Source organism: Sus scrofa, chromosome 6, assembly GCF_054392235.1.
Source record: "Sus scrofa isolate SSC_HxYL_T2T_F1_AM1 chromosome 6, Sscrofa_HxYL_maternal_Yorkshire_Landrace_v2.0, whole genome shotgun sequence".
In the NCBI taxonomy this organism is placed as follows: Eukaryota; Metazoa; Chordata; class Mammalia; order Artiodactyla; family Suidae; genus Sus; species Sus scrofa.
The window spans coordinates 113,577,401-113,598,753 of NC_139388.1; the positions used below are offsets into that span (position 1 = coordinate 113,577,401).

The window sequence follows — 21,353 nt, forward strand, 5'->3', positions numbered from 1 at the left end:
CAGAGCAGAAGTAACACCCTACCAACTCTAATGTTTAAAATGAACCTTACTGAGAGATCATTTATACAGAATAAAACACATCAACTTTAAATGTGCAGCTCAATGAACAGTTCCAAATGTCAGCCCCCTGGAACTAGCACCACGGTAGAGACAGAACATTTCTCTTCCCTGCTTCCTCCACAGTCTTTCTCCCTGTCCTCCTCACCGCGGCCCCGGCGACAGAGGCTCCAACTTCCGCACCCATGCATTAGGTTTGTCTGCTCTTGAACGTCTAATAAAAGAAACCATGCAGAGTGTACTCCCTTGTGTCCGGCTTCCCCCACTCGGTATAATGTTTTTCAGATTCATTCATGTTGTTCCAAGCATGAGCAGTTCTTCCCTTTCGACAGCTGACGACTATCCCACTGCACAGCCCTGCCACTATTTCCAATTCTCCCCTTTGAATGCTTTCGGCTCTGTCTCTGGAAATATCTTTTTGTATACATGTTGCACACTGTTAAGTTCAAAAAGACAACTGCTTTGCTTTTACAGAATTTTGATGTTTTATTCTGTTTTGACAAGTGTTTATAAGGTTCTCAAACTGAGGGGGGAAAAGAAACCCTAAAAATATGTTAGAATCACAACTCAGTAGACTTTTAACTCCATTTGAAGAAAACACTTAAAGCAGCGCTTCCCAAATTTTGCAAGTCCTGGCACACACAGTGACCTCTGCATGACACACAGGGGAGCCCAAGCATCTGGTTTGGGATGCTGGCCATTCTAAGAGTTGAGATCATTTATCTTAAGCCCACTGCTTGGAAAGCTCTGTTAAGTTATACTTAAGGGGAAATAGTCTTGTTTTAATGACCTATATTTCTACAAAACAAAAATCAGATTATGTGTAAAATAAAGTATTGATTAAGCAACTAAAGTGATTAGAAAATTCTTAAGGTCCTAAAATCATTAATATGTCTTCTAAGTTTTCCTTCAAGTGCACTTAAAATTTTTTTCAAAATGAAAAAACAAACAAACAAACAAGAGCCATGACTGGGAAGCGGTGCCCAAGCAGCTCTTCCCAGCCCAGGACGATGCAGCTTCTAAGGAAAGGGGCGTCCAGCCTCCACTGTGCTCTTCATGCAACATTCGCCAGCCACCTACACCATGCCAGGCGTCCCAGGCTGAGGGGAATCAGCTGTGAACACAGCAAACAGAAACACCTGCACAGGCACAGGACCTGCAGTCTGCCGTGGGAAAAAGAACTAGGGACATTGGTGAAACACAGAGTGTGTGAGGTAGGGGAAAACACTAAAGACATAAGTACAGCTGAGAGAGGGAGGAGGTTCTGGGAGCCAGGATGGCCAGAGGCCTGATGCAGCAAGTGCCTTTGGATCAAAGGCCAAAAGGATGAGGGAGAGGCAGGCAAGCATCCTGGAGAAGAAGGTTCCAGGCAGGAGAACACACTAGAAGTTCTGAGGTAGGAAGGGGCTCATGAGTTTGTGGAAAAAACAGGAGGCCACTGTGCTCAGATCAAAGCGAGCAGGGTGAGAGGGAAGCAGAGGCGAGGCTGGAGAGGCAGGGTGGCAGGGCCCACCCCCACAGGGCTCTGGAGGCCCTCAGAGCCGGGAGACTAGAGAGCCAACTGGGAAGTGCTGTGCTCTGCGCTCCAACTTCATGTGGGACACTTGGCTCATTTCTGGAGGACACATTTTTCAGACAAAACCTGAGGAGGGACAGATGAAGAGTGAGAAAAGGAAGGATCTGGAAAGCTTGACATAGGAGTAACAGCTGAAGAAACCTGGAGATGGTTGGCCTCCAAAAAACAATTTACAGGTTGGTCCAAATACCTTAGGAATTGTCACAACAGACAATTTCTTTTACTTTTCTGTGATACAGCAGAGCACAGACTTGAGACCATGAATTAAAAAAAAAAAAAAAAGAAGAAGAAGAAGAAGAAAGAAAAAACTTTGCCTTAATGTTAACTTTCTAGTATGTATAGTTTTTCCTACAGTGGAATGGGTGGCCTTAAAAGAGTATCCACGTATAATAGCAGTTGTAGCATCTAGAAGAGCAGGAGTGATGTCTACATATGTTTGCCACATGCCAGATTTTATGATAAACATTTGGTGGATACCTCTTATAATCCTCCCCCAACCCTGTGAGGAAGGTATTATTAACAATGAGGAAACTCAAGCTCATTGAGATGACATGACCTGCCTAGGATCGCAGAACCAGTAAGGGATGGAGCCGGTACACAAACAAACCCAGGTCCATCTGACTCAGGCTCCAAGCCTGTAACCACTAGCACCCACTGCCTGTTCGTCCATCGATGGCAGTGGTTACATGCTGCATAAAAAGACCATCTGGCTGGCAGGAAGTGGGAGAAAGGATTCTCACACATGGAAGAAAATCAGCTAATCTCCAAAAGATCCCTTTTGATACTTTTGTGGCTACATTTTCCCAAATTTCCATCTTATGTTTTAAATTTTCCTTTGATGTCACGTTTTATTGAAATTCTGTGCTCCTAAATATGGCTAAAGATCAAATAATAATTTCTCCATAGAATATGATAAATTCCGCATCCAAGTCTAACGCTCAGGATAACTGTGTTCTGGTTTTATTATTTTTTTTATTTTTATTTTTTGATAGTTATTTCCCCAATACAATTTTTTTTTCCTCCGGTACAGCATGGTGACCCAGTTACACATACATGTACACATTCCATTTTCACACATTATCATGCTCCATCACAAGTGACTAAACATAGTTCTCAGTGCTACACAGCAGGATCTCACTGCTACTCCATTCCAAAGGCAAGAGTTTGTATCTATTAACCCCAAGCTCCCCAACCACCCAACTCCCTCCCCCTCGGCAAACACAAGTCTATTCTGCAAGTCCATGATTTTCTTTTCTGAGGAAAGGCTCATTTTTTAAGTAACACATATTTAACTTTGCTAGCTCCCCTGTACAGGTGAAGGCAGGCCTGACTTTAGTCAAGTATTTGATCCTTGAACAACATGAGGGTTAATCCACACATCTTCAGATTCAACCAACCACCACAGACCATATAATACTGTAGTATTTACTATTTAAAAAAAAATCTGTATAAGTGAATCTGCATAATTCCAACTCATATTGTTCAAGAGTCAATTCTATATCAATTTCCTTGTCTCATATTTTATATTTTCTGTGATTCAAACACATCTTCTCTTTTATTGTCCCACATTAACTCTGTAGATAAAATTCTTTTCAATTGAGCAATTATCCTTTGAAATACAATAGTAAATCAGCACTTGGCATCTAAAATACCGAAGTAAAATATGAAAGCAGAATATAGATATATAGACTTAAACCAAGTTGAAAGTCCACAGAAACCTCAAGAATCATCCCTGCTTGTGCCGTTGTTTTCTACCCACTAAAGGGAAAACAGAGGACTATGCAGAATTGGGACTGTATCTTCCACCACACTTCAACCAGAGAAACTTCTGAATGGCTTGAAAAACAACAGGACACCACTGCTCTGCAGGACAATAATGAGCCAATGTAAGAAGAGTCAGAGTTCGCACTGTGGCTCAGTGGGTTAAGAACCCGACAGAGTATTCATGAGGACACAGGTTCAACCCCTGGCCTCGATCGGTGGGTTAAGGATCTGGCATTGACTTGAGCTGTGGTGTAGGTCGCAGATGCGGCTCAAATCCCGCTTTGCTGTGGCTCTGGTGTAGGCTGGCAGCTGCAGCTCTGATTGGACCCCTAGCCTGGGAACCTCCATATGCCTCACTTGCAGCCCTAAAAAGCAAAAAAACAAAAACAAAACCCAGAAAAGAAAAAGAGTTGGCTAGGATGCAGAGCTATTAGAACCCCTGCACACTGCTGGCAGGAATGTAAAATAGTATAGCCACTATGGAAAGCAGAATGGTGGGTCCTCGAAAAATTAAAAATTATAGAATTACCACACAATTCAGCAATTCTGCTTCTGAGTATACACTAAAAAGAATTAAAAGCACAGACACAGGTATCTGTACACTCATGTTCATAGCCACATTATTCACACTAGCCAAAAGGCAGAATAAACCTAAACACAATATTAATGGATACATGGATAAACAAAATGTAGTATATATGTATACAATGCAATACTATTCAGCCTTAAAAAGGAAAGAAATTCTAACACATGTCATAACATGGATGAACCTTGAAGGAATTACACTGCTGAGATCATCCAGTCATAAAAAGACAAAAAAATACAATTCCACTTATATGAGACCCCTAAAATAGTCAAATTTAGAGACAGAGGAAGCAGAATCATGATTTCCAGGGGCTAGGAGGAGAGGAGAATGATGAACTAGGGTTTAGGAAGATGAAAAGAGTCCTGAAAACAGGTGGTGGTGACAGGCACACGACAATATGAACGGACTTAAAGCCACTTGAACTCTACCCTTACAAATAGGGAAGATAGCAAATTTTATGCTATGTGAATTTTTACCACAAGCGAAAATAAATGAAAGGTTTTTGTCTCCAAAGATAAAATGCATATTCAGTTTGATTTGCATTAACATGAACACAGAAAAAGCTCCCATTGTAATTAATATCTATCACATAGTTTAACTTGGGTCCTTGAAATGAGCTATTACAAAGTCAACTAAAATCAAAATGCATATATACTTCACACAAAATAAAGCCACAGGATTAAGGACAAATCTATTCCTAACATTTTAACAACTTGTTTTGTTTTTGTTTCTTTGCTTTTTTTTAGGGCCATACCTGTGGCATATGGAAGTTCCCAGGCTAGGGGTCAAATCGGAGCTGTAGCTGCCGGCCTACGCCACAGCCACAGCAATGCAGGATCCGAGCCGCATCTGAGACCTACACTGCAGCTCAAGTCAATGCCGGATCCTTAACCCACTCAGCGAGGCCAGGGATGGAACCCGAATCCTCATGGATTTTAGTTGGGTTCATTTCTGCTGAGCCACAACAGGAACTCCATTTTAACAACTCTTTACTTTGTATTTACTATTTGCAGAACAATCCCCAAATCACTGTCATTTTACCTGAATGCACTCGGGCACAGCCACATCCAACCAATTCACAACAAAATGCTGTAATCCAGTGATTTCCAAATTAGGAGGCTATGAAAATACAGAACACCTTCGGATACATTATTAGGGTAGGACCTACAAGTGATGGCACCTACACAGAAACCCTGGACGAGCCACAAACCTGGCTCTGAATTCTCTTAAGGCCAAAACTAAAAGAGAAATACAATTATGCCCTTTTAATTGTCCACAAGGAAAAAAAAAAAAACCCATCAGTTCTTTAGGGAAAACAAACTCCCTCTTTGCCCTTGGCTCTAATTTCTCATTCAGGGTAATATATAGGGGATTAAGAGTATTCCAGGGCAAAATAATCAATAACACCAATTAAGCTAATATTTTTGAAATGACCCACAACATAAATTGAGGGTGTAATTCCAATTTATAACTCAGTGACGGACATTTTTTCAGAAGATTAACAAAATATTGCCTGGGCTGGAGCATTCTGATACTCTAGATTCATCTTAGGATAAAATTTAGAGTATCTAGAGAAATGGATAAATTCTATAAACTCCAAAAATGTGACCACTACCTAGAAAAATTTTCACAAAAAGGTGGACAGTGTTTCCCGCTGAGAGCCTGGACTACAGGCATCTGTGCAAAATCTGAAGACCCTGAAATATTCTTGGTCATCTGCTCATTTTTAAAGTTGGTGTCCTTTTGTCAAATTGAGAAATTAGCTTATAAATCACATCATCAGCTTTGAAACAAGGTGGACTGTCTTCTCAGATGAATGAATTTTCCCCATTCAAGCTATGTGTGATACAGTGGGCTGTTCTTCAGCACTGAATTTGGAGACAGATTCCTGGATTTGGCTCTATGTGTAGCCCCCTCCTAGCTACCTACATAAGCCCACTCTCCAAGATCCTAGTCTCATCTGCAAAATGAGGAAGAGATCAGTGACATCAGACACTTCAAACTATTGCCTGAGGCACCTTAGTAGTTGAGGAGGTGCTTTTACTTTTCTCTCTTGTATACTGGCATCTACTCTGGCCCCTAATAAAACATAAAATCAGAGTTCCCTAAATGCCTAGCAGTTAAGGATCCAGCTTTGTCACTACTGCGGCTGGGGTCACTCCTGTGGTGTGGATTGGATCCCTGGCTTGGGAACATCTGTCTGCCACAGGTGAGGCCAAAAACTAGCAAGCAAATGACAGCAACAACAAAAACCCTTAAATCACCAAACAAGATGCTCTACAATCTGATTCTATAACTTTGTGACTTTAAACAATTCATCCATGGGAGTTCCCATTGTGGCTCAGCAGTTAACGAACCTGACTAGTACCCACGAGAACTCGGGCTCCATCCCTGGCCTTGCTCAGTGGGTTAAGGATCCGGCTTTGCCATGCGCTGTGGTGTAGGTCATAGATGTGGCATGGATCCTGTGTTGTCGTGAGCTGTGGTGTAGGCCAGCAGCTGCAGCTCCGATTCGACCCCTAGTCTGGGAACCTCATATACTGTGGGTGCGATCCTAAAAAGACAAACAAAACCAAAACCAAGCCAAACAAAAAACTCATAGACAACACAAAACAAAGTAATAAGTGAAGAAAATATTCAAAATTAAATCATTTCTAAAAAATTTTACTAAGAAGAAATGTATTCCCAAACTTCATTTTTTTTTTTTTTTTGTCTTTTGTCTTTTTTGTTGTTGTTTTGTTGTTGTTGTTGTTGCTATTTCTTGGGCCGCTCCCGCGGCATATGGAGGTTCCCAGGCTAGGGGTTAAATCGGAGCTGTAGCCACCGGCCTATGCCAGAGCCACAGCAACTCAGGATCCGAGCCGCGTCTGCAACCTACACCACAGTTCACGGCAACGCCAGATCGTTAACCCACTGAGCAAGGGCAGGGACCGAACCCGCAACCTCGTGGTTCCTAGTCGGATTCGTTAACCACTGCGCCACGACGGGAACTCCCCAAACTTCATTTTTAATTCAGATGCTTAAAACCCAGTACAACAAAATCTCCCTTATGGCCACATTTTAAGTAAAGAGTGATTTCTCAAGTTCCAAGAGGTAATGTCCTAAAAGGAGCAAATAAAACACAGGAAAAAGAAGAGAGGCTCTCACTGCAGCTTAGAATCCAGCCTCGGATGCAGTGACACATCGGTGACTCCAGCCTCGGGGGCTACGGGCTTCCTTCCCCAGACTCCCTTTCAGCCACTGGGCAGAACTCCCACGCTCCTGCCATCCTGCCACCACCTGCTGCTTCCCTGGGTTCCTCTGATCCAGCACCCCAGGCCACAAAGCACCTCTCTCTCTGAATTGAGCACAAAATCCTTTCAAGACACCTTTCTGAAAATAAGGCATGGGAAGACTACCTGACATAAAACGGATGGGTTTATCCTCATCTCATTTGAGTCTCACAGCAACCCGGGAAGCGGAGAGAAGGGATCTGCATTAACAATCCTGTTACATGGGAGGATGTGAGGCCCAGAGTCAGACAGGAAGGAAAAAGTCACTAATCCTGGAGCCGGTATCTCAGGACTCCAAGTAAGAGCAACTCAGACTCTTATCATCTATGCAGTCTTCCTGGGCCTGCCATCAAGTTGGACCATATAGAGAATAAGAAAAATCATGAGGTACATAATAGCAAATCTTTGAGCATCAAAACAAAGTTAAACACAAGTTATCTGCTTTTTCCTCTCCGGCTGGAGCCAAGGTTCTAAGGAGAAGAAAAGAGTGAGATGGACTCTCCTGAGCAGATAATGGGAAAATCCTCCAGGTAAGGAAATGGGGGATAGAGGGTAGAAAACTAGAAAGACAGAAGAGAAACAAAGGGAAGAGGGCAAGGAAGATGGTCATTGTTTCACCATGCAAAGTATCTAGGGCTGAAGTTCCCGTCGTGGCTCAGTGGTTAACGAATCCAACTAGGAACCATGAGGTTGCGGGTTTGATCCCTGCCCTTGCTCAGGGGGTTAAGGATCCGGCATTGTCATGAGCTGTGGGGTAGGTCACAGACACGGCTCAGATTCTGCTATGGTGTAGGCTGGTGGCTACAGCTCTGATTAGACCCCCAGCCTGGGAACCTCCATATGTCGAGGGTGAGGCCCCAAAAAAGACACACACACACACAAAAATCTAAGGCTAAGAAAAGAGGTGAGAGGGGATAAAAGGAAGAAAATGAGCAGCAAGGTGGGGAAGAGAAATGGAGAGAAATGCCAAGCAATAAAAACAAGGAAAGTGGGGGAAGAGAAAAAGAATTAGAAATAGTCAAAACCTTCCATAAGTTTCAGGTATTTTAAGTATTAGGAGGGCAGTACTTTATACTACATATATTAGCAGACCTCAATCTGGAATGATGAAGTCTAGAAAATATGTTATTCAAGCCTATAAAATAATCAAAGTCATGCTTAAAGTTAGCAATGATATATTCCCTAAAACACCAAATACTAGAAAGAAACATACAATTTGAAATCTGAAAAAGGAACAAATATTGAACAAATCACCCACTTTAGGAGACAAAGTGTTTATCCTAGTATAGATACCAGAAGAAAAAAAAAACAACTCATGGAAAAGTGACAAACTATATAAATTAACTTAGAAAAAGATGAAATAAAAAGATAAAAGCTAGACGACTCTTTGAAAAATAATCAAGTGAACAAAACGTTAATGAGAATGATCTTACGAAGAGAGCAAAATCCAAATCAGAAATAGCCAAATAAACATTACGAAAAAGAAAACAGAAAAAGATTAGAAAAGGGAATACATAATTACAAAATGAACAGAAGTTAAAAAGATAGCAAAAGAATATCCTTGTAACAATAAATTTCAAAACTTAAATGGTAAAGATAAAATTCCTAGACATATCTAACTTGTCAAACCCAAAAAGAAATAGAGAATAAAAATAGCACCATAACCATTAAATACATCTAATTAGTGATAAAAAAAACCTCACAGAGAAAAGATGGTTTAATATGAAATTCCACTGAATTTTCATAGACCATTTCACTTTTATACAACCCTTCCAGAGACCAGAAGAGAGAATACACTCAAACTCATTACATATGGCCACTGTAACCTTGATATTAAACCCTGATGAGGACAGAACAGAAAATTACAAGCCAATCTCACTCATAAACAGATGCTAAAATTCAAAAGAAACCACACTGAGGAGAATGCTGAAGATAATACATTATGACCAGATTAGGTTTATTCCAGGTACGCAAGGATGGCTCATCGCTAAAAAGAATCTAAAAATATAATTTTAGATTTACATTCACCTTAACCAAGCAAAATCTCATGATTCTCTTAACAAATGAGGAATATTTGATAAAATTCAATACCCTTTCAACAATGTAAGCATGAAAGGGAACTTCATTAATCTGGTAAATAGTATGCACTGCATATCATTCATAACAGGGAATCATTAGAAGTGAGAAACATGCTTGTAGATACCAGGGATGAACATGGATTCCCACCATCTTAGCATCTATTCAACACTGTCCTGAAGCCCCCAGCCAGTACATTAGAAAGAAGAAAAAATAAGAGGTATAAGGATCGAAAGGAACAAAAACTGTAATTATTCACAAATGGACTATCTACAGATACCAAATCCCAGTCTATCTTCCTTTTTTTTTTCCTTTTCGCCATTTCTTGGGCAGCTGCCATAGCACACGGAAGTTCCCAGGCTAGGGGTCGAATCGGAGCCATAGCCGCTGGCCTTCACCAGAGCCATAGCAACAGGGGATCCGAGCCGCGTCTGTGACCCACACCACAGCTCACAGCAACGCCAGATCCGTAACCCACTGAGCAAGGCCAGGGATCGAACCCACAACCTCATGGTTCCTAGTCGGATTCATTAACCACTGAGCCACGACGGGAACTCCTATCTACATTATTTTTAATTTCTCCTCCCTATTCACTCCTCCTGTCATACATCTAAAACTTCCCTCATCAAAGACACCTGGCTACTAATTGGACAGCTGCGTTTCAGTTGTTATTTCAACTTCTTGGACCCCTTGTCTCCCTGGCCTGGTCTAGACTTTGCGCCCCTCATGTTGCTTTTCCTCAGTGCATTCCACTAGCTCTCTTGCTTTAACAGTTAGCATTACATCCTTTGATTTCAAACTTCTTCAAAGGACACTTCTCCTAGGTGCTATTCTTTACTCCTCCAGCCTCGATCCCTGTGTTTAATCGAGTGACTCTCAGTACCAAAGATTCCTAAGTTTTTATTGGATGAGTAAGGATGACCTTATTTGGATGTCATCGTGTTCAAAGGTGAACTCATCCTCCCCTTTACTCCCTACTTCAGTCACGTGCTATCCAGTGACTTATGCCATGGATCTGGCGTCATCTAACTCCACCTGCCTCATTCCCCATATTCAAATCTACGATCAATTCCAATTCATGTTGTTTATCTCGAAGTCTCTCTGCCCTGTATTTTCCTTTCCTTTTCCACAGCCACCAACTAGGCTCAGACTCTGATTATCTCTCTTTAATTCCTGTACCTGGCCAGCCTGCTTTCAAGGCCTGCCCTCTAATCCTCCTCCCAAAGAACAAATCTGATTAAATCTTTCCCCTGATTAAAACCTTTCAGTGATTCTAACTGCCCCAAATAATCCAAACTCTAGGCCCATTTTACATAGTCTTTTAAGATCCTGCTCCTGCAGTTCCCATCGTGGTTCATCGGTTAACAAATTCAACTAACATCCATGAGGACAAGGGTTCCATCCCTGGCCATACTCAGTGGGTTAAGGACCTGGTGTTGCTTTGAGCTGGGGTGCAGGCTGCAGACATGGCTCGGATTCTGTGCTGCTGTGGCTGTGGCAAAGGCCGGTGGCTACAGCTCTGATTAGACCCCTAGCCTGGGAACCTCCATATGCTACGGACCCTAAAAAGCCGAAAAAAAAAAAAGACGACGACAACCCTGCTCCTATTCATCTAGCCTTGACTTCCTCTTTACTAAGCCCCTCTGTTCCAGTCTTAATGAACTATTTGCTAGAATTCATTCTTTTCTCTTCCCTCTGGGTATGTTGTGCTTTCTGTAAGAATCTAGTCAGTCATCTGGCTCCTACAGTACTCTCTAAATTTAATGAAAACAGACCAATACAGCAGTATCTGACAAGGTCAACGTTCTTTAAATTCTTACTGAATTAAGGAGAAAATTCTACAGAAAGTAACAGACGTCAAATCTATGGTGGACCATCATAAAGACATATAAGGGTTACATCCTTAACACTAGGAAGTTAAAATGAAAGGAAGATTATGTCTGCTTACAGCCCATTTAAAACTCATTAACTAGACTTAATATCTAGACATTAGCTAGACTATTTTAGTCCTTAACTAGAGCAGAAGTTAGGCACTGCACCCTGATGGGAGTGTAAATAAGACAAACACAACTACATTCAGGTTACACCCTTGTTACTACTGTGAGATACAAAAACTCACCAGGACAGATCTTGGGTCATACCAAGCATCAGAAGGCTTACACAGGAGTTCCCGTCGTAACTCCAGTGGTTAACGAATCCAACTAGGAACCATGAGGTTGCGGGTTCGGTCCCTGCCCTTGCTCAGTGGGTTAACGATCCGGCGTTGCCGTGAGCTGTGGTGTAGGTTGCAGACGCGGCTCGGATCCAGCGTTGCTGTGGCTCTGGCGTAGGCCAGTGGCTACAGCTCCGATTCAACCCCTAGCCTGGGAACCTCCATATGCCACGGAGCGGCCCAAGAAATAGCAGCAACAACAACAACAACAACAAAAAACACAAAAGACAAAAAAAAACAAAACAACAAAAAAAAAAAGGCGGCTTACACACAAACACACCTCATGCTACTGATTAAAACTTTATGTATTTTTGTTCAAAAACTTCACAAAAGTTATCAAAATGAAAACCAGCTTTGTCTTATATCAACTTCATATTTAACTTATGTCCCAGCTGCTTCCAAAATTAATTTGTAGCAGTATATTTCTGGATTATTTATACAAGCTAGGAATAATGTACACGAAGCAGAAATCCTAAATTCCTACTTTTTAAAGGAACTAGAAGTTTTCTTATAATCTTCATGGAGCTGATAAACACATCATAGGTACACAATTGTAAATCACAATCCTTTTTAAGAGAATGTAAATGACAAAGTCAAAAACTACACAGAGCTTGAAAGATGGTGTTGCACAGTTATTTTATGAATGATGTAAGATATTTTAAATGTTCTTGGACTATATGTATATTACTACCTTGATTATTAGTAAGTGCATTTGCTTTTAATATGGAAAACCTAATAAACTTTTTATTTTTATTTATTTTTCTAATAAACTTTTTAAATTCCCCCTATTCATCACAGAGCACATCTAAGGAAAGGTAGATTATGTGGGTCACTTTTACCATCAATGAAATTCCCTAAAATTTATGCATAAAGAGCTTCTAAAGAGAGAAGACTACAGTCCTGCAATTACATTCACAGTAACACAAATCCCTTCAGGCCCACAATCTAGTAAAAGTAGTACTGGGACAAAGGCTGAAATTGCTCTTTGCTCTTCATGTTCAGATTAAATATCTACTCAGTTGAAGCTGAGCTAACTTGCTGAAGTCATCAGCTTTGGGGTCAAAATCAAACACTATCTGGACCAGAGATTAACTTTGGTGTGTCCTCAAACTGAAAAGGCAATTTATATTTAGATCGCCATATTCTAGCCTACACATTACTCCACCAACTCGCATTTCAAGCATTTTTCTCTTTTGCAAAAGATTCCTGCTAAGCAATGCTATGTCTTTGAAATGAAATGCCTTCATTCTGTCTTTGAACTTAATTAAAATTAAGAAACTTTTAATAGCTTAAATAACTCTCAAATGGTATAGAAGCTCTTCCCCAGCATCTTCCTCTCCTTACTCCTTACTACCCTCCCTCCAAATCCAGAAAAAACCTGCATAACACAAAACAACTAGCCACATGCTGTGAATGCTGGGGAACGTGATTCTCCACTGGTTTAGGCTACAAAGAAAGCCTATGAGTAATCAAAAATCCCTAATCAAAACAAAGTTAAAAGCCACCTCCCCACTCCTCAACCCCAGCATAATTTCCATTTCTCTTCTCAATCCACTCAAGCATTTCTCCTTCTCGTTTTGGGGGGCAATTTTAGCGGCCTCTGAGCAGCAGATGGTAAGTTCATCTCAATGTCAACGAGGGCAGAGACATTCGAAAAATCACTAACTTGGAAGGTTATTTAGGACAATAATGTCTTTCACTGCCTTACTCCTCCCCCTCCGGCCCTACTTGACCTACTACCAATATTTGGCCGAAAAAATATCAGTTCCACGGGCTGTCCCCGCAGCGGCTCTCCCAGCAGAAGCCGGATGCAAACACCCGGCGGGCGGGCAGGGTCCCCGCCCGACTTCACGCACCCCTCCCCACTACCCGCGGCAGCACTCCGCTCTGCACACTCGCGTCCAACTATTCTTGGATCTACTCACATCCCCAGATCCCGCCCGGCCGCCCTCCCCCTTCCTGCCCCCTCGTCCCCAGCTGTCCCGAGGCCGCCCGGGCCGCCCCCTGCGCAGGCACTCGCCCACCCACCTGGGCCGGGGCCGGGGCTCCTCGGCAGCGCGCTCCGTCCGGCGCTCCGTGCGGCTCCAGCACGAATGCGCTCGGCCTGTTCCTCCGCCTCCCCTCCAGCCCAGCCGGGAGGCGCAACCCAGGGCGGCACCGCAAGGTCTCCCTAAGTCACCTTCGCGCGGCCCGCCCCCGGCTCCAGCGAGGTCGAGCAGAGGCGCGGCCCAGGACTCCCGCGCCGCGCCCGGGCCGCCAGAGGGCCGCACCGCCGCCCTCCGGGGCTCGCCGCCGGCAAATGGCCTGCCGCGGGCGGCTCCGCCGCGGCTGGCGTCGTCCGTCCCTCCTCCCCGCCCCCCCGCCGCCGCGCCCGCTTGGAGGCGCAGGTAGGGACCTGCGGGGGGCTGCGCACAGCCCGGCCGGGGTTTCGGGGAGAGCGGCGGGCACCGCTACCCGTGCTCTGGTGCATCTGCGGAAGCGCCGGCCGTTCCTGGGGTCCTGGAACTGGCGCTGTGCTCCCGCCGGCCTCGGCCTTGACAACTTTTAAATGGCCAGCCCGCACCCCCGGAAAAGCAGAGGGATCTCCTCTTCTGGAGTCTTCCCACCTCGAAGGTAACTGACACTTACTCATGCTTACAATGAAAGTCCACAACAAAGACTGAGATGATCTTCACATATTTATTTTTTATACACTTCCTAGGCTACCATTTGAGCGATGAGGAAAACAACAGTATTAACTCTACTGATGTGAAACCGCCTCACGTGAAATGGGTGGCTTCGTATTCCAGCCAGGCTGAAAGGGTTAAGACAAGGCTCCAAGGCCGGGTAGACCCACCACATAAATGCGATGCTTAAGGGGGATGTTCAGGCTAATGAAATTTCTAGTTAACTTATGAGGCTCTGCTGAGGGGAAAAAAAAAAAAAAAAAAAAAAAAACAAGCTTTTTATTCCAATGCTAGTTTTAATCTTTCCGAGTTATATAAATTTGTCCTTGACTTTAGGAAGCAGAGTACTACTGAAGAAAACTGAACGTTTCTTTGACAAAATCCTAGGCTACTTTTAAGTTCACCCTTCCAGCAGTGGTAGCTGTATTCGCATGACAAATGTAAAATGTGTAGAAGATGAAACTAAACCACACTTGGAAAAATTGGAATTAATGTCAGTGAGGTTTCATGGTTTTTTGAAGTCAATTTACTTTTTTTCCATTCTAAATTGGTGACTAAATATTACTATATTTCAAAAAGTCACATCTGGCACTAAAGAGGTCGAGACCTTGCTACAGAGTATTTCTCCCTAGGCCCTAAAAATTAGAGGAGGAATTCAGTTTACAAAAGTAGTACCAGGCGGCAAAACAAAATAATGAACAAGTAAGGCTACTTTGTGAGTTCCCTGGTGGTCTAGTGGTTAGGATTTGGCACTTGAACTGCTGTGGCCAGGTTCAGTCCCTGGTTTGGGAACTGAGGTCCCACATCAAGCCACTGCAGTATGTGGCCAAAACCCTCCCCCCACCAGCAAAGGCTATTTTGTCTCAGAAGGCAATTTACAGACCACCTAAAATGTGCCAGGTACTGTATTGAGGAACTTCACATAACTCATTTGTATTCTCATTTTCAGATCTGGAAATGGAATTCCCAAACATACATTAATTTGCTCAAGATTCAAAGAGCAGAATTTAGGTCCTGATTGGTTTGACCTAAAGGTTTGTATTCTTTCCTTTGTGTATATTCCTTATGCATTTATTCAAGTATTTATTAACTGTCTACTATATGCCAAACACAGCTGCTCTAAAAATAACTTAGATACTTACTTAAGGCACTCCAGTGAAAAGTAAATATATAATGATACAATGTCACAAGTGCTACTACAGCAAGGAACTCCTAGAATAGGAGTAACAACTAACTCAGTTTTGAAGGGTGGACCCTGGGATTGGGAAATGTTAGCAGACATCCAAGAGAGCAAACCTGAGAACTTCAGCTAACAGAGTGACGGTGGGGAATTTGTGTGCTGGGCTGGAGAGGGAGTGAAGGGAGACATATATCTGAGATGCAGGAAGTAAAAACGACAGGCTTGCTTAAAGGTGGAGATGAGGAAGAAGAAAGAACCAGAGACAGCTCCAGTCTTTCCAGCTTAAGTTACCTAATAGGTAATTGAGTTGAATAGGTAACTCAGTTTTAAGCACATTGGTTTTGAAATACCTCTGATGTATCCATATGTAAATGGGAAAAAGGCAGCTGGATATACTGGTCCACAGCCTAGCTCAGGAGAGATCCAAGGTGGAGATACCTGAATCATCATGGATTTCTGGCCGAAGGAGTAGGTGAGATCATTTAGAGAGAATGCTGAGTAAGAAGGCCACCCACAGAAACCCAGGGACTACTAACATGCGAAGCATGGTCAGAGGAAAGGATGCTTGAGAAGAACACTGAGGCAGAGTTACAATAAAGAAGCCAAGAGAGAGAGGAACCATGAAAAATCACCAAGAAGCATTCCAAAAAGCAAACAGCAGTCAAATGCTAGATCCTTCAAAGGACAAGCAAGATAATTTAAGGGTGTTCTCTGACTTAGCAACAAGGAGATGTGGGCAAGAATAGTCTTGGTGGACTAGCTGAGGAATAAAGAAGAAACAGAAGGTATCACATTTTCAAAAATGGAACTGGAAAGAGGTGTAGGAGGATAGATAGAAGCTATAAGGGAGAAATCAGAAGAGAGTAGCTGTTTTTGAAGCAAAAAAAGAAACAGATGCCTCCAACAAAGGAAAGAGAAAAACTGGAATGAGGGAGCGGTTAGAAGTTGATAGCACATGCAATGACTGCCTGATGCGTAACAAAGAATTTTGCTCATGCGAGAGATGAGAGAGAAAAAGGTGAAGGCCTGAAAGATATAAACATTGCAAACGAGAGACAGGGATTAAAGGACTCTGAGCAGCTCAGGAAGCTATATGAATATTAGAAACCATGACTCCACATAGACATAGGAGTTCACATGAGGGTATGGATTCTCTCCAAAGACTTTAGCATCTGGTCCAGAGTAGCAGTACTTTTGTTGGTTCCAACTGAGAGTCTGAATCGTTCCATTACACCCCAAGCTTGGCATCCTATCATCCCAACCATATGTTCGGGTTTCATCTCTTCAGCAGTCAGGAGATTTAACATGCAAGTATGAAATATTTTATTGGTGAGCTTACACTAAAAATTGGTTTGACTAATATCAAGGGGAACTCAATAAAACCCAGAGAACCAGAAGGGCACCAATGATGACTTCTGAGTGACATTTTAACCACTTCTGATACCACCCTCTGGTGAGGCAAAATACAGAAACAATAATTTGTGAAACCAGTATCTAGCCTTCTGAATAGAACTCTCAAACAAGGTCCAAGAAAAATCACAGCCTTCACAATCTATGATGTTTCCCAAGTATATCACCCTAAAAACATCTAGTAAGGTTCCCTATAATAGATCACTCACAAACTTTACATCTTATTTTATATATTGCCTCGGTTTTTTGTAAACAACATTAGTGTTACTTCAAGTAAAATACGCCTACATACTGTCTCATTTATATAGAGGTCACCTGGAAACCAGGAGTATCTAGGCCATATCAGGGCTCCCCCAAATAAGCAAAGAACAAGTGCATACTAGAAGGCCCCAGGTCCAATGCTATGACCTGTGCCCATTGTCAACCCCCATGTTTCTCATACAGAGCTACCTTAGGCTTACTGCGGACATAATTTTACCAAGTTTGGTTACTGGTTTTCTTTTTTAACAAACAGGAGATTAGTATGAATATATCAAAAGGGATCAGTATTCCACTGCTAGAGATGGGCACCCCATTGATCTAAAAATCAAGCAAGTAAAAAAGTATTTATTAAACCATAAGGAGCAAAAAAGAATTTGAGAATTAGCAGGATTGGACCATTTAATCAAAAAAGAGTCCTATAAACATTATCCTCTGAAGGCATCTCTGTATTAAGACAAAGAATAATCATAAACATACAAAGGGACAATCCTGAGGCACCCAGGAAAGATAAAATTCAATATGAAAACTTTCGTTTTAAGAAGTGAATGTGTAACCTTTAGAGTAAATGTCCTTAAAAGAGATCAGAGTAAAAATAGTTTTGCTGCTGCTGGGGCTTGTGTCACTTACATCTACCGGGTCCCTATTTTGTGCCAGGTACTGCACAAAGTGTTTTGACCATATGATCTCATATACTCCTCAAAACACCAGTCTGCTTCGTTTTGGTTGGTCACTTAACTGTACTCTTCCTTTTTGGGGGGGCTGTGGGGGGCATGCCCAAGGCTCACAGAAGTTCTGGGGCCAGGGATCGAACCTGAGCAACGGCAGTGATAATGCTGGATCCTTAACCTGCTGAGCAACCAGGGAACTCTGATCACCACTTTATTTATTTATTTATTTTTTTTTGTCTTTTTTGTCTTTTGTTGTTGTTGTTGTTGTTGCCATTTCTTGGGCCGCTCCCGCGGCATATGGAGGTTCCCAGGCTAGGAGCTGAATCGGAGCCGTAGCCACCGGCCTACACCAGAGCCACAGCAACACGGGATCCGAGCCGCGTCTGCAACCTACACCACAGCTCACGGCAACGCCGGATCGTTAACCCACTGAGCAAGGGCAGGGACTGAACCCGCAACCTCATGGTTCCTAGTCGGATTCGTTAACCACTGCGCCACGACGGGAACTCCTGATCACCACTTTAAAAAGGAGATTGTATTGCAAAGACAGAGATTAAACAGCAGAGCCAAGAACTGGATTCAAGTCTGTTTTGTTCAAAGTTTATCGTTGCTCTTTTAATAAAATTTCCAGATAATGAAAATTTAATTTATGTTGCCAGATAAATAAGGCATTACTAGTACATAATCGTTCCACTCTGACCTCAATTAAGCCATTAAATCCCTATGTTGTAATTCTTAGCTACTTGATAAGACCAACTTCAATGATGCCATTTATCTTGCAAATATTTTTTAGGCCTTCTCATTGTCTATAATCATAATTCTCAGAAGGAAATCCATAGATTTCTATTAAGGGCTCCATAAAATTGACATTTCATAAAATTACTGAACAGAAATCTTAAAGATACTCTTAAAAGTTTGAAGCAATGTCATTTACTAAATGAATATTTTGTGCCCGTGATGTGCTAATATGCTGTGTACATATTATTCATCTATACACATCTGATATCCACACCCCATACTGAGGCGTTTATATATTTTCATGCTACAGAAACTCGCCCAAGGTCCTACAAGTGGTTAAGGAAAGGCTGAGATTTACAAGAGATCTGTTAGACTTTCAGACTAGTGTGCTTAATGACTTTCTACATGGCCTCTCTTATTTGAAAGAAGAAGATATCAAAGTTTAGAGAACTTAAGTAGCCCATTATCACTTAAATAATAAGGATGGAAACACAACACAGTCAGTCTACAAACAGTCAAATAAATTTTCTTTAGACAACACCACCTCCTCCCAAAACAAGATAAAACCAATGTTAAAAACATGGAAGCTCCAAGATACCATCAGAGAAAAGGGGTCACAAGTGTTAATTAGACAGCATCCCACAGTAACAACTGCTGACTTATGCTCAGGGCTTACTATGTGTCAGGAACTATGCTAAGCATTTTGCTTACAATTATCTAATTCTCATGACAAATTTAAAAGGCTTAAAGAGGTTAATGAAGTTAAACTTTAGGCTAATATTCTTATACATAGCTATAGATTTACACAGAAGAGGTTACCTAAGTTTTTTTAACTTAAAGATTAGGATAAGGCAGCTTCTTTAGAAATTATTTCTAAGCTAGTGTTCACTTTAAAACTATACATATTTCTAGAACAAAAAAAGTTATCAATACATTCATCAGGTACCACATAAGAGATGTGAATGAATTTAGTTTTACCATGTAATAAATACTACCTGAATCCCATATCGTCATAATTTGTTCCTCAGTGTTCTGCAATGCTATAATCATATTGCAACTTGACTTACATCAAAATCATGAAAATGGGAGGAAAAACATAAGAAAGAAAAATCCTTGTTCAGGCAGTCAAAACACACTTTAATGACCCTTCAGTCCTTAGAAAAGAGTTACTAACAGATAGGCATACCACTTTTGCTATATTTGGAAAATCAAGTGGCACTTTTATTTATTTATTTTATTTTTTTCAGCTCCACCCATGGCATATGGAAGTTCTTGGGCCAGGGGTCAAATCTGAGCCCCAGCTGCAACCTACACCACAGCCTAAACTGTAGATCTTTAACCCACTGCACCACAGTGGGAATTTCAAGTGACAATTTTTTTTTGGCTTTTTTTAAGGGCTGCACCTACGACATGTGGAAATGCCCAGGCTAGCGGTAGAATTGGAGCTGCAACTGCTGGATCCAAGCTAGGTCTGTGACCTACACCACAGCTCACAGCAATGCCAGATCCTTAACCCACTGAGCAAGGCCAGGGATTGAACCAGCATCCTCATGGATACTAGTGGGGTTCATTACCGCTGAGCAATGACAGGAACTCAAGTGGCAAATTTTTAAATAGGAGAGAGCAAGGGGCAGAGAGCACAAACACAAAAATTTAACCCATTAAGCTCTGTTCACATAGGTTAAAATAACTATTTTCTAAATAAAAGTACATATTTTTTTCATATAGAGACCTTTTCTTTCTAGAATTATTTTCATATTCCTATTGAAATGCCACAACCACCCAGAGTAGATCAATTTGAAACACACTTGTTACATATGGATATATAAGCAAATTACATGATAAAAGAGAAGTTATTCCAGGATCATCCTGCTTAATCAGGAATAAGTAAGTTCTAAATTTTAGTGAAAATGAAGCTTTCCTTTAACTCTATTTTCTTCTACCTTCAGAAATTTGAAAGCAATGATATATTGGATGATCCACTATGTGACACTCAAACATTTAAAAAAAATTCAATTACAAACTACCTACCCCTTCTTGTTTAGTGAAGAGATTAAGGCAATCACTCAAAGCTACACATGTTTCTCTAGAAGCTTCAGAGACAACTTCAACTTTCTGAAGAAATGATGGAAGCATTTCTATAAACAAAAAAAAAAAAAAAAGTGAAATGAGTGGGACTTTAGGTAATCTTAAAGTAAACTAAGGCCACAAATACATTTTTATATCTACTAACCTCATGTCTCCTTCCATTTGCCTTAAGCAAAGCATATAGTATGTTCCTTGGGCATCATTATAAAGCACCACTGTATGCAGGGCACATAAATTAGTGCCTTGACTAATTTACCAAAAAGAAAAGATGTAGCTTTGACCTAGAAAAGCCTATATCCTAAAAGGAGAAGAGCTAGAATTAAAAAGCTTATAGGAATAAGTAGTAATATAATTTTTAAGAAAAAGAGCTGCTAAGAAGGAATGGTATCATTACTTATAAAACATTAACATTTCCTTTCAAGATACTTATTACTAGATGAGTAATTTTATTCAAAGAGAAAGTGCTAAAAAGAGACATGATGGCTAAAATATCTGAAGGTGGCATTAACTCAACTTCCTTCACTTCTTATTTGGATAAATGTTTTGTATAAATAGGTCTTTCACTCTCAAAAATATGTCCTGTCAAGGTCCAGTATCTTTCAGTATATGTTTAAGGTGGGAACATAAATATCAGTATCTTCTCTGGACCTCTAAACAAAATCTTTAATCCACTTTACCCATTACAAAAAACAACCCAAAAAAATAACAGAATGTTGACAAGAGAAAGCTGCAAGATGCACACATATCACTTAAACAAGGGAAATGTCATAATCCATGCAGATTAATTCAAGAGAAATGT

General features: G+C 41.4%; 2 protein-coding genes across 17 annotated transcripts in view; one reads left to right on the plus strand and one right to left on the minus strand.

Moving 5' to 3' along the window:
- Positions 1 to 21,353, minus strand: part of OSBPL1A (oxysterol binding protein like 1A) — a 221,190-nt gene that overhangs the window by 99,121 nt on the left and 100,716 nt on the right. For 12 of the 16 annotated variants that reach the window (XR_014807738.1, XR_014807736.1, XR_014807737.1 and 9 more), the window contains one exon: positions 20,498 to 20,604. The exons of 2 other annotated variants lie outside the window; for them this stretch is intronic. Coding sequence is in view for 9 of the 14 variants with exons in the window: in XM_084964346.1 (XP_084820472.1) it covers positions 20,498 to 20,604 (107 nt within the window). In the remaining 5 variants the exon portion in view is untranslated. Of the gene's footprint in view, positions 1 to 13,571; positions 13,895 to 20,497; positions 20,605 to 21,353 lie in introns of those variants that run through there. 2 more of the 16 variants (XM_003356381.4, XM_003356382.5) reach the window with 1 other exon arrangement.
- LOC110261184 (uncharacterized) overlaps positions 1 to 21,353 on the plus strand; it is a 31,193-nt gene that overhangs the window by 1,329 nt on the left and 8,511 nt on the right. Inside the window, exons 2-4 of the mRNA XM_084959117.1 lie at positions 13,138 to 13,157; positions 13,330 to 14,156; positions 15,159 to 15,243. Coding sequence (XP_084815243.1) covers positions 13,138 to 13,157; positions 13,330 to 14,091 — 782 coding nt within the window. The 3' untranslated portion in view covers positions 14,092 to 14,156; positions 15,159 to 15,243. The remainder of the gene's footprint in view (positions 1 to 13,137; positions 13,158 to 13,329; positions 14,157 to 15,158; positions 15,244 to 21,353) is intronic.